The following is a 13842-nucleotide window of genomic DNA, read 5'->3' as shown; positions in this document are numbered from 1 at the left end:
TTCTTATATGTTCCGGGAATAGTCCGAGTGGGGACATACAGAGAAAAAACACTTATCCCGTTTTCAGGCCTAAAGCAGGCAATAAATCTATAAACTTTTTTTTTAACAATTATCTCAAGTACTATAGCCATGACGTAGTATCCTACCATTGTTAATTAACGTCCGTTACTGTTATTCTTAACGTCCGTTACTGTTAGGTGCGGTCTTGAACTTAAGTAAAAACGATTTTCTACTTTGAATGATTTTAAGTATGTATGACGTAGTAAACAAAGGTGGTAGTTGCATTGATTTTTCAATCTTGTTAATCATTATATAATATTATATCCATATATTAAAGAAAATAAAAATAGACATTTTTTATAATTTTTGTTATATTGTTGTAACAATATAACAAAAATATAAAAAAATCAATTTAAATTTAATAATATAATAATATTATATTACATGAATATCAAGATTAAACGTATTTTATGTCAAACCAATGCGACTACCACCTTTGATAGTTAACAAAGCAAAGTCAAGTGTCTCAATTGACATTTCTCTTCAAGTCGTGTTTAATTTCCGTGACTAGCATTTACGAACTATTACTTGATAAAAGTAAATTATATCGTTTAACAATTATTTAACTTCCACTAGGAAGTTCAAAAGCACACAAACCACCTAAGTATGCTTTAATGACATATTAAATTGTATCAAGTGTTCAAAGAATAACACAATGGGAAACAACAATTTCTACTTAAAATCGATACAAAGTTCCAAGAAGAATTATGAATAACAATTTTCAATCATCTGAGTAATTCAACCATATAAACTTTAATGTCTGTATCCTGTATAGATTACTGATTGAATAAATTTAATATGATTTAATTTTAATAAAAACCGGGAATATTTTGATAATTTGGATGTAGTTATGGAGATAAATACTCATTACGAGGATTCAGACACAGCAAAAGAAATTTATACTGAGCTTGCGTCGGGAGATAATAGGACTGAACAAAACAGACTTTACGAAACTCTTCAACATGGTACAGGGGAGCTTGCAGATAAAACTACTCCTTCAGCCAAGAAGTGTACTAGGTGTACCCTCGTAAATTCAATTTTAATTGGACTGTTGATTATCGCAGTATCTGTTTCTTTATACATGAGTATAAACGTTTCAAAGGCTTCAAATAGTAAAGGTCAGTACTAAAGATTTTCTTTATCGAACTTGCTGCAAGTCTGTTGGATGATAACAGCTATATTAAACATATTAGAATATAATCTTTATTTTTTGTTTGTTTATGGCTTAATAATAAGAAACACCAGGTTAATATAGTACGAACTTATTGTTTTTTCTTTTGTGTTATATTGTTTAAAATTTGGACCCCAATATTATAACTTTACTCATATTTACCGGATGTTGACGGAAATGACCGAAAGCTGTTATTGTATCGTTTCTTGAAACTCAGAATAATGTTTTTGCTGAGACAGCTATAAATATAATTTATCAACTGACTCTGATTTCTTTGGCTGATTTATTGTTTTTCATTAATGTTAATTGGTTAGAAAGGTCAGCATATAATTAAAACCGCATTTACAAAAACTAATTCATGAAATGAGCAGCAGTACAGGGCAAGTGATTTGAAGTCGACAATCCTAACCACTCAAACAAGGAGGTCCCCTCGAAAGACAGTTAATTTGTTTTTAAGAACAACATACATGTATATGTTCCGTCGGCAAAAGTGATGGATTTAACTTTTGAAGGGGCAACGGTAACTGGTATTTGGACAAACTAGTCAGTTTGGTCGCCTTGTAACACCAAATGTGGACAAGGATTCAAATGGAGGATTCGAACATGCAAAAGCGTTTCGCCGAAAGATAATGGCTCTGACTGTAACAGTAATGGTACAGAAATAGTTCAATGTCAAAACATCGAATGCTCTGGTCGCCTTATACAGTGTTTTCTAAATGTAAAAAATGATTATTTATTGTGTGAGAATGATAAACAAATTGATAATTACATGTGAAACATTGGCATTGAATCAATATAAAAGGTCAAGAAATGTAATTACATAAGCTATGTAACGCCAAATATAAGTGTCAACCAGAGAGCTTTATTCTTCGGCACCTGGCCTGAATTGCAAGGGATATAGCTCCAAAAAAAAGGGGGGGGGCGCATATATCACGATGCTCTATTTTAAAACAGATAAAGCGCCTCATACTTCTGATGATTTAAAAGTATGAAATATATATTTTGGCACATGCTTTCTTTTAACATATATTACAAACTTTTATTTGAGCAATATTAACATTGTACATTTTAACATAGGTCAATCATCGTCATTTTCATCATCATCATCATGACCATCATCATCATCATCATGTCGAAATTGTTTAAACATTCCTGCTGTCATATTCATACATTATATGTTTTATATAAATGCTTAGAGGCCCACTATGCCTCAGAAACGCTATCAATTTTTATTACAAAATCTTTTTTTGTAACTAATCACAGTTTTTTTAATCTTAATTCCCATATTCATGACTGCAACTTTTGCTCAATTGACAATTTGTAGAATAAGTATTTTGTATGGAAGTCAAAATATTACTTTGCCTACATTTTGCTACATTTGTAACGACATTGGTAGAACGTCATAATACTGATAATGAGCATAATAATATGTAAAAACTAAAGTTGGTAAAATTACATAAGGGAACGTTTCCAATATATATGGACGAAAATCACTCTTGGTGGTGAGCCGAGTTTCAACAGAAAGGGATTGTATGGGGCGTCATGCATGACTTAAAATCGTTTAACTTTGTTAATCTACTTTGTCACTTAAACATGTTACTGTGTAAACGTACTCTTGTAGTTCTACAACTGGAACCACATTTTTTAACTCTATTTTCTGTCTTTGAGTTTTACATTTCATTTGTATATTCCATGTACAGATAAATATATATACGTGTGCGAACTTGCAAATGTATTGTATACAATTGAAGATACGAACTTGTTATTGTTTGTTGTTGTTTTACATGTTAGGTCAGTTGTCCCGATCTATATATAAACTTGTTATATAAAGGCGGGAACCTTCAATTATAATATTGGATTAAGAGGCATATTATTTGCTATGCACGGGTACAATAAAAATGGTAGGCATACAAGTTCGCATTTTCAAAAGTAATTTTTAAAAGTTTAAAATACTTTACATGTCTGGAATATTGGCAACAAACGCCCTCCATATGATTGTGTGTCTTAAACCGATACATTTGGTGGTAGCGGTGGAGTTGCCGTACCAAATTATTTCCCATGTCAATTCTCGGCACAAAACTTTTCGGGGAAAGTAGTGTAACGACGTAGCTAGAACGTCATAATACTAATAATGAGCATAACAAGTTTACATCTTTTTAAAGAAACATGCGAGATGTCTTTTTCCAACTCCTGATTGGTCAATATTGTATCTGCGAACAATAGAGACATATCGGCAATGTCCGTCAGTCTCTGGATAAGCTTAAATTAGTTACAATAGGCGAAGTGTTCCGAAGTTAAATATAAATTGATTCATTATTTTGAAATTTTCTCAACTAGCTTTCTCCGATATTTCTGTTAACTCATCTAGAGATTTATCACTAATGTAGACTTTATGGAAAAAAAAAACGCTTAAATTATATACTTTTGAAACCAGAACAGGTTAATTACATTACTTTTTATTACTTTTGTAAACAGTTTACCCTTTTTTTCAGCGGATATGCAGAACCTGGTGACAACTCTAACCCAAAAAATTGATAAGATTGAACACGAACAGAGACAGATTAAGACAGAAGTTATCCAAAATACGAACAGCTTAAATGAAACAAGTAAGTACACTGCTCTTTATATGTATCAATTAAATGCCGTTTTCTTGTTTATTTAACATTTTTACATCATTCAACTTTCGGCCGTCATATGTCTGGACCGTTAGGCTGTAAACTTCACAGCGCTAGGCCGCTTGGACCGCCAACTGCACACCGCTTTTCGCCGCTGAGCTGCTACGCCACCGCCTTCACACATCTTTAGATTAAATACTTTTGGAACCAGAACAGGCTCACTATATTGATATTTTTTTTACTCTTTATCAGCGGATCTGCAGAAACTGGTGACAACTCAAAGTCAAAAAATGGATAAGCTTGAACACGCACAGGGATATATTCAGACAGAAGTTCTCCAAAATTTGACGAACAGATTAAATGAAATAAGTACGTAAACTTCCCTTTATATGTATTTATTAAATGTCATTTACTTATTTATACAACATTTCAAAAACATTCAATTTTGGCCGTCAGGCCGCTAGACCGCCAACTTCACAGCGCTAGGCCACTTGGCCGGCAACTTCACGTCGTATGGCCACTGAGCCGCTAGGCCACAACTTCACACATCTTTAGATTAAATACTTTTTGAACCAGAACAGGCTCACTACATTGATCTTTTATTACATTTTTAACACGTTTACTCTTTATCCAGTGGAATCTGCAGAAAAGAAACTGGTTCACAAACCTCCAGTCAAAAAAATGATTTAACCTTGAACACGCCACGCGGACATATTTCAGACAGAAGTTTCTTCCAAAACTTGACGGTAAATATTAAAACGAAAGCCCAAGCCTGTTTACAACTGCCCTTTATATGTATTCAATTAATATCTAACTTCAGAAAAATTACCTAAATAATCTCTAATTATCTTAAGTTATCAGTTGCATCAATTATTATAATAAAAAAATTCTGGACACTTTTCTATTTAAAATAAATGGGGTATAAACTAGCACTGTTTGCACTCAAACAAAAATCGGAAAGAGGGAGTTATCAGAATTTTGATTATTGTTTGGCCCAGAACATTATTTGGATGAACAGAAGGGTGAACTTAACATGTAAAAAAAGAAGAAGAAACAATAATAACAACAACAACAAAAATTCAATTGTGTAAAAATGACTTGTTAAAAATTTTCAATATGATTTTTCAGACGTGTCGGTCGGATTTGCAGTTACATACCCAGACAACACCTCCGGTTCTCCCCTTAAGTTCAAAACACAACCCCGGTAATATAAACTCAGGCCGATGACTATTGAATGTCTCCCCATCAGGTGTGTTCACTTGGTAAGACATCCAGGACTCTACTTCTTCACAGTAACTCTTATCAGAGAACCGGGTTTATTAAGCGTATGTGGTTTTTTTGTCAACGACATTTACGTGTTAGTAGTGAACAGTGGTTCTGGAAACAATGATGGAGTTCAGTCAGGATCAGCATCACTTGTTTATCGTTTAAAGGCAGGAGATATTCTTAATCTATCGCGTTGCACTGGACAAGACCACATGAACAAATTATCAAGTTTTACTGGATTTCGTGTTTCATATTAATTGACAAATCTTCGTCAATTAAGCAACATCAATGAACACATCCTTGCCAAACGTCATCGCAGTCATTTTCCGTCAATATCTTAAAGACGTCGTCCAAGTTTCGTCATTTTTTTAACATCGACAAAGACGGAATTATGAAACTAGTAAACACTTTCAGGGTCAAATACTAGAAATAAGACCAAGATTCACATTCTTTAAAAAATCGATCATGTGAAATTCACGTCTTTAAAGCTTTTTTCTGAAGCATGATTATTTTTTGAGAGAAAAAAAATACATAGAGAAATTCTATTGAAACGGTGAAAATGTGTAAGTAAGGATTGTGTATATTTGATGTCATTAGATTAGAAAACTTATTTTCATATCTGAATAGTAATAATGTGATTTTAATACATTAAAAGCATACAAATGTGCGAATTTCAAGCCACTCTCACATAGGTATTTAAATTTACACAATATCATTTTTTAAATGTTTGAAGAAGAAAAAAAATGAAAGGTTTTCTTGGAAAAAAATAGATCTTTTTTCTAAAGTGATATTAAAAGGCAGCTCGTTAGTGTAATTATTTCTTTGGAGTCACATTCCAATTTTTAAGCGTATATTTATTATTCAACACCTCTAAAAACAGATCCTGACACATCAATGTGAATTCTTTGCCGAAATGTTTCATGAAGAATTTGCCAGCTGAATTTAGTTCCGTTTAAGAACCAAATGATTAAAAATAAACGGACAGCTTTTAATTACAGAAAGTACCTACTAGACATGTACATGTATCTCTTGTATTTATATCAAGTTTGTTCAATCGAATATATTTTTATTTGTTTATCAAAAATAAACACCAGTTAAAGTTAAAAATCGTGTTCTTTATGTATATATTCAATTCTGTCTCGTGAACTGAAATTCAGCAATATCCGTGTTTTCCTGGCAATATAGTAACACTAAAATCTATGATAAGATTTTGGTAAAGATAAGTTGGAGATGTACCCCATGCACATCTTACGGGGTATATGATTCCCAGTGGATTAGATCTATTATCATGGTTTGTTACAATGTAAAAACGATTTTACAAACGGAATATTTTCAATACTGGCAAGAGCCTCCAAACGGCCTATCGTTATCATAAAATTACAGAAATATTTTACTAAATTTTATTTATAATTGTAATTTAATTCTATTTCAAAATTCATAGCGATTTTGAAAAACTGTTCTAAAGCTAGGCGATTTGCAAGCCTGATTTCTAAGACGCACTAAACGATCATATACTGATCTGATGGGCCATGATTATTTTTGCTGTTTCCTAGAATAACTAAAAGAGGTTATTACATGTTGCATGCTTAGGCGGGCCTTTGTATGAGATATTCTCGCTGTTTTGTCTTCATTTTAGACACTAAGTGCTTCTATGATAGTCATTTGGTTTACTTTTATATATTTATGTATTTTTATAGGTATGATCATTTCTATGTTTTAATTAATTCACCTTTTGTAAGATACCTTAGGTCCTTTGATCTTGACATAACAGTTTCACACAAACAGACCAGTTTTCCTACATATATAATAGACTAAGTTACCCTCAGGGAAGGATAAATTTGACTCCTTGGGCATGATTTATAAAACTTGTATAGACGACCACAAAAGCATCTAAAAAAACTATACTCTCGGCCTGAAATTATATAGAGGAGAAAATAATTTAAGACACAAGAACCGCAGCAATGCGATGAAACCAGGTTTTCAACCACCTATTATCAAAAGGTCAACGTGTATTAAAGTTATTGCGCAGAAGCTGATAGTTCTATTATACCAAAGTGACATTGACCTTGCTCCCAAAGTAGCAATCTCAAGCTGCATCTTAATATAAGCTACCCACACAGAAAGTGTGTTGTCAATAGGTAAAAGCAAACTCGAGTTATTATGAGAATACTAAATTTCTTTTTCAGCAACAGTGACCTTGACCTTGTTAACAGACACTTGGGTAGCAATCCAAAGTGGCGTCTTGATATAAGCTACTACTTAATACTTATGAGACTGAATTTCTATTTTAGCAACATTGGCACTGATCTTGATCACAGACCTGGGTAGCAATCAGGAGTAGCGTCTTGATATAAGCTACCCACACATCTAGTTTGTTGTCAATAGGCCAAAGCAAACTGAAGAAATTACGTCGAAACTGAATTTCTATCTTTAGCATTAAAGACCTTAACCTTGATCATAGATATCTAGGAAGCAAACCCAAGCCGCCTCTTGATATCAGCTTCCAATATATAAAGTTTGGCGTCAATAGGCCTAAGCAAACTCAAGTTATTGAGCGGGAACTGTTCGCCCACCTGCCCGTTCGCCTTTCCGCTCGCTCGCCCGCCCGCCCGCTGACTTTAGCAAGGATAGATGTTAAATATTAAAGCTTTGAGAATTTCAGCTTAAATGCATAACACATTGAAATTATATTTAAATATATAATGTTCTGCAGAAGGATATAATGGTTTTAAAGATAAATTACAGAGATGTGTTACCTTCCCTGTTAGAAATTAAAAGTAAGTACAGTGCACCCTCTGAAGAGCGCCATAGACCATTTACCTTTTTTCCCCAAAATGTTTCATTTTTTCCCCCTTAAAAATAAGACTTTCAGCTCTGGTAGCCATTTTGTTCAGTAGACCAGGACAATTAAAGCAGTTACCACTAAAAAATCATAATTCCTGTTCACTTTCACCAAAATCTATTTAGCGATTAAGGATAAATCATATAAAGTTTTCTTTCTATAATTAGCTCTTGTCGTACCGGAACCATTTATGTATTTATTGTAGAGGTTTATACAAGGATCATGCCTTTATAAATAAATCCTTCTTAGCAAAGGAATAAAAATCTCACGTTGACAAGGAAAATGCTAACAACGGACGACCACTGATGGACACCAATCAAATCAATTACCTTGAGCCCATTATTGACTTCGATACGCCAACTATTGGGTGCGCTCTTGAACTTAAGTAAATACGATTTTCTAATTGAATGGATTTTAAGTATGTATCACGTAGTAACAAAGGTGGTAGTCTGCATTTATTTGACCTTAAAATATGTTAAATTTTGTTATTCATGTAATATAATATCCATATACTAAAGAAATAATATAAAATTTTTTGTTATATTGTAACAATATACAAAAAATAAAAAAAAATCTATTTTAATGTTTAAAAAATCTATTTTAATTCTTAATTTAAAATATGGATATAATATTACACGAATAACAAAATAAAAGTATTTAAGCCAGATCAATGCGACTATCCACTTTTGGTAGTTAGCAAAGCAAAAAGTCACAGTGTCTCAATTGACGTTTCTCTTCAGGATCGAGCTGTTTAATTTCCGTTACTAGCAAATTACGGACTACTTGATTAAAAGTAAATTTACATTGTATATCGTTTAACAATTATTTAACTTCCGTTTTAATTAACTTCCCATATTTTCTTAGTACATTTAGAGAACAATAAATTTTTGGTCCGTGACTTTATGCATCAGACAGGTAAAGTAACAATTCGGTTTTAATGGCCAGATCTGGTTTCCTGTAAGTGATGGTCCAGATCCACAGCCGTCTGGGAAGACTAAAAGGTCGTATGAAGTAAAAATCGCATAAATGTACGCACATCTTAACTGTCACAAAACATTTTCTCAAGTAGTGCATTAACAGTTGAATTTAAATATTTTGGCATTTTAACCGATTTAACATAAGATATTGATTGAAAACAAATTTGACACTACATTGTATTTAACAAAAAAAACACAACAAAAAACAAATAAACAACAAAAAAAACAACAACAACAAAACAAAACACAACATCACGAGATTACCAAATACTGCAGTTTTTTGCAAAATCCTGTTAGAGATTTTGAATTCTTTGAAACCAGGAAATTATCTAGGTAGCGAAGATGTAATTGGGTTTTACTGTGGTACTGGCTTGTTCCTAAAATAAGACATGAAGGTGCACCTGAGGTATCAATCTACCATTAAAGCTAGATAGACTTTTACCATGTTGATGATTGTTATTTTATAAACCAACAAAATATATGTTAAATGCATGTGCCAGTTAAAACTGATTACTTATACATAGAATAACGATATGTAGAGAACAAATTATTGCATTACGAGGGACGTTCATTATATTCGTAGACTGTGTTTTTTATTTTTTTGTTAGGCAAACATAATTCATAAAAATCACATGACCGGAAACGGCAATTAATTATACGCTTGAACATGAAATTTCAACCGCGTATGACAAAAGGCGCATAAGGCAATGTCAGCATCCCAGGTCACGATGGTGTTTACCGATGTCAGCGACGACACTGGACGTTACTTCGATTTCTGACGTATCGTGCATCGCTCATAACTTCTCAAAGTAGCGTCCGTACATCTAATACATCTCTGTTACCGTGGTTATTAAAATGGCTGTCAGTCTTAAAGTTGGGTAATTTTCAATTTTGAAGTAACAACGCTCTCAATTGATACCATTTTAATTTAAAATTATTTCTGAAATGAGGACATAAGTCTACGAATATATTGAACGCCCTTCGTATATTTCAATTTCTGAAAGTAAGACAAATGAGACTCTAGTTGAAAGTTACATTTACTTTAATTTGAATCCCGGTGGAAACGAAATTCCTGAGACATACATGCTACAAGAATAATAAAATTTTTTGATGTGGTTTGGATTGTTTACGGTATGACGTAATGCCAGATATGACTCATATCCGCGGATATGACCGCACCTACCGGATATGGTCATTTTAAAAAAGCTTTTTCATGTAAATCTATCTGGCTGTGATGATTAATAATATTAAAGTAATAATATTCGTATCTGCAAAAAAAAATTCTAATTGACCCGTTATTTCAATAAAATAAATGTATGAGTTGCGTTATATATGGTGACAGAAGATAAACAAATAATAAAATTTCAAATACATAAATACATCTTATATTTTCTGCTTCTAAACTGTTTATAGCATACAATAAATAGAATATGCAGTAGATCTGTTTTATTGACCTTTTTCATTACAGAATTTTCATTTCATTGTATTTGCTAGTAATGGTATACCATGCGAAGCTTCTCAAAATCCACATATAATTGTTCGACAACTTATAGTTGATGGACAACTTATAATTGATGGACAACTTATAGTTGATGGACAACTTAAAGCTGATGGACAACTGATAGTTAACGGACAACTTATAGTATATGGACAACTAATAGTTGATGGACAATTCATAGCTGCTGGACCACTTATAGTTTATTGACCATTTATAGTTGATGGACCATTTATAGTTGATGAACCATTTATAGTTGATGGACCATTTATAGTTTATTGACCATTTATAGTTGACTGACAAGTTATAGTTGATGGAACACTTATAGTTGATGAACCATTTATAGTTGACTGAAAATTTATAGTTGATGAACCATTTATAGTTGATGAACCACTTATAGTTGATGAACCATTTATAGTTTATTGACCATTAATAGTTGATGGACCATTTATAGTTGATGGACCATTTATAGTTGATGGACCATTTATAGTTGATGAACCATTTATAGTTGATGGATCATTTATAGTTGATGAACCATTTATAGTTGCTGGACCACTTATAGTTGATGGACGATTTATAGTTGATGAACCATTTATAGTTGATGGACCATTGATAGTTGATGAACTATTTATAGTTGATGAACCATTTATAGTTGATGGACCATTTATAGTTGATGAACCACTAACAGTTGATGCTATTATAGTCGATGAACCATTTATAGTTGATGGACCATTTATAGTTGATTAACCATTTATAGTTGATGGACCACTTATAAATGATGAACTACTTAAAGTTGATGGACCACTTATAGTAGATGAACCATTTGATGGAGCATTTATAGTTGATGGATCACTTATCTTTGATATACCATTTATAGTTGATGAACCATATATAGTTGATGGACCACTTATAGTTGATGGACCACTTATAGTTGATGGACCACTAATAGTTGATGAATCACTTATAGTTGATGGACCACTTATAAATGATTGACCATTAATAGTTAATGGACCATTTATAGTTGATGGACCACTTATAGTTGATGGACAATATATAGTTTATGGACCACTTATAGTTGACGGACCTTTTTGATGAACCACTTATAGTTGATGGATAACTTATAGTTGATATGATATAAAATATACTTATTGCATGATATTTCAGTTGGATATTTATGTCATCTTTAAATTACAGTTAATAACCGAATGTAAAATATAAAAACATAAAAATAAAAATATAAATGTATACAGTACTTTTCTTAAATGAAAGTCAGAGAAATATATCTCCACTCCTTTGTTTTATTTTTAGTTAACATATTGACGTTTTTACAAACTAATGCAACAAGCTTGAGTTTTAGAAAAAAAGAATCTTAAAAACAACAACATCAACAACAAAAAAACCAACATGTTTCTTTTTCCCAAAATCAGAGGTAGAACTGTATACTTCAATAACTCTATCTCAGTTGCCTTAAATTCATAACCAAGTCCTTATTATTCATGAACTTTCACTAGGAAGTTAAAACGGACGCAAACCTAAGTATGCTTTCATGACATTTTAAATGTATCCTGTATGGAGTAATGATTGAATAAATTTGATTTGATTTAATTTTAATAAAAACCGGCTTGGATGTAGTTATGGAGTTAAACAATCATTACGAGGATTCAGACACAGCAAAAAAAATTTATACTGAGCTTGCGTCGGGAGATAATAGGACTGAGCAAGGCAGAATTTACGATACTCTTCAACATGGTACAGGAGAGCTTGCAGATAAAACTACATCTTCAGCCAAGAAGTGTACACCACTTTTGTTATTGGTGTACCCTCGTTAATTCAATTTTAATTGGACTGTTGATTATTGCAGTATCTGTTTCTTTATACATGTGTATAAACGTTTCAAAGGCTTCAAATAGTAATGGTCAGTACTAAAGATTTTCTTTATCGAACTTATCGAAGTCTGTTGGATGATAACAGCTATATTAAACAAATAAGAATTTAATCTTTACTTTTGTTCTTTAGCTTTATTCTTCGGCGCCTGGCCTGAATTGCAATGGATATAGCTCTGTAACACCGCACTTTGGGGTCAAACGCACTTTGGGGTTCGACCCCAAAGTGCGTTACGTACTTTGTGGTCCGACCCCAGAGTGCGTTACGCACTTTGGGGTCCAATTTCGACCCCAAAATGCGTTAAACAGGTACATATGCATTTTTTAACATCAGGCAAACGACCGCACTTTGGGGTCATAGAAAATTAATGTTCAGTATGTTTTAAATAATATATTGTAGTCAAAGCCAATGGTAAACAAAAACTCAAGGTATTAAATAGACGCAAAACATGTGCTCTGTATTATAGTAGAATCAATAGGGATTTAAATTTTCTTGATTAGTAAGTGAAGAACTTTCACCAAATAAATCACTTAATAAAGAATTTGTATCAATTATTAACTTAAAAGCTTAAAATATTTTTTTTTCTCAAATTTTCCTTTTATTTTAAAAGAATGTACACCTTTCATTAACTCCATTTTTTTTAGCTAAATGCATTATTTTCCAGTTTTTTATTTACACATTTTATAGAAATATAGACAAAGGTATAAATTCTGGGTGATCTAAGTAAGACAATTCAGTAAAAAAATGTGACTGATAATATGTTGAAATAGCCATTTATTTAGCTAAATGTGAAATATAAGAAACTTGACTAGGTGTAGATGCGGCTTTAAGTAGTAGTCCGTACAGGCAGTACTAAAAATATCAACTTCATGTATTTAAGTAGTCGCACATTAAGAGCGGAGCTTCAGAATAATGTAAAATTCTCACTGGAGGTATAGAGGGATTGTGGGGTATCGATCCCCCGAGTGTTAAAAAAATAATGTTTTAAAGGCCCATTATGCTTTTATTTGTTTTTCTTAAAAGCTTTTTTTTTTTTGATGTTCTTCTATATTATCCAAAAAATACACATTGGCCAATTACCTGAACCATCTTTTTCATCTGTTGCTTTTTGGCAATGATAAGTACAGTGATAGTTGAATTAGTATTTTATATGGAAGTCAAATACTACATGTTTTGACTACTTTTATGACAAATAATTTCACATTTATCTCTACTTTATTCAGGTAACAAGCATCTTACATTTCTCTGATACCATTATTTTAACATTATAAAATTCATGTTTGCTCTTTTCTAAAGAAGTATGTAAGAGTTCACATAAAAAAAGCCTCTGGCGAACGGTTGTTACGGAGCTTACAAAAAACCTTAAGTTTGTTCATAAGCTTAATAATGTATTTGTAAAATCAATATTTATAGTCTGATCGAAAAACTTGATGTTTCACCAGAACATTGCAATAGATATTTATAGTTCTTTGGAAAAAATATTAAAAGCATTTTATTTCATTCCCAACATATTTAAAATGGGGCTTAATGGC

At 32.2% G+C, this 13842-nt stretch overlaps 1 protein-coding gene across 1 annotated transcript; it reads left to right on the top strand.

Moving 5' to 3' along the window:
* Positions 1-832: 832 nt before the first annotated feature.
* On the top strand, positions 833-10636 carry LOC132757865 (uncharacterized). The gene is made up of 5 exons (XM_060749311.1): positions 833-1178; positions 3724-3837; positions 4099-4215; positions 4975-5050; positions 10426-10636. The coding sequence occupies exons 1-5, from the start codon at positions 911-913 to the stop codon at positions 10634-10636; spliced, it is 786 nt and encodes a 261-aa protein (XP_060605294.1). The 5' UTR covers positions 833-910.
* The last annotated feature ends 3206 nt before the right edge of the window (positions 10637-13842 follow it).

The sequence above is a fragment of the Ruditapes philippinarum genome, unplaced genomic scaffold, assembly GCF_026571515.1.
Source record: "Ruditapes philippinarum isolate M1 unplaced genomic scaffold, ASM2657151v2 ctg14144_1_1_1_1, whole genome shotgun sequence".
In the NCBI taxonomy this organism is placed as follows: Eukaryota; Metazoa; Mollusca; class Bivalvia; order Venerida; family Veneridae; genus Ruditapes; species Ruditapes philippinarum.
This window is presented reverse-complemented; position numbering and strand designations above follow the sequence as displayed.

Bases quoted from the DNA above. Each gene is read 5' to 3' on its own strand.
- LOC132757865 (XM_060749311.1), top strand. From the start codon at position 911: ATGGAGATAAATACTCATTACGAGGATTCAGACACAGCAAAAGAAATT. The intron at 3,838-4,098 runs GTAAGTACACTG...ACTCTTTATCAG, and splicing joins GAACAGCTTAAATGAAACAA to CGGATCTGCAGAAACTGGTG. The intron at 5,051-10,425 runs GTAATATAAACT...TGTATTTGCTAG, and splicing joins AAGTTCAAAACACAACCCCG to TAATGGTATACCATGCGAAG.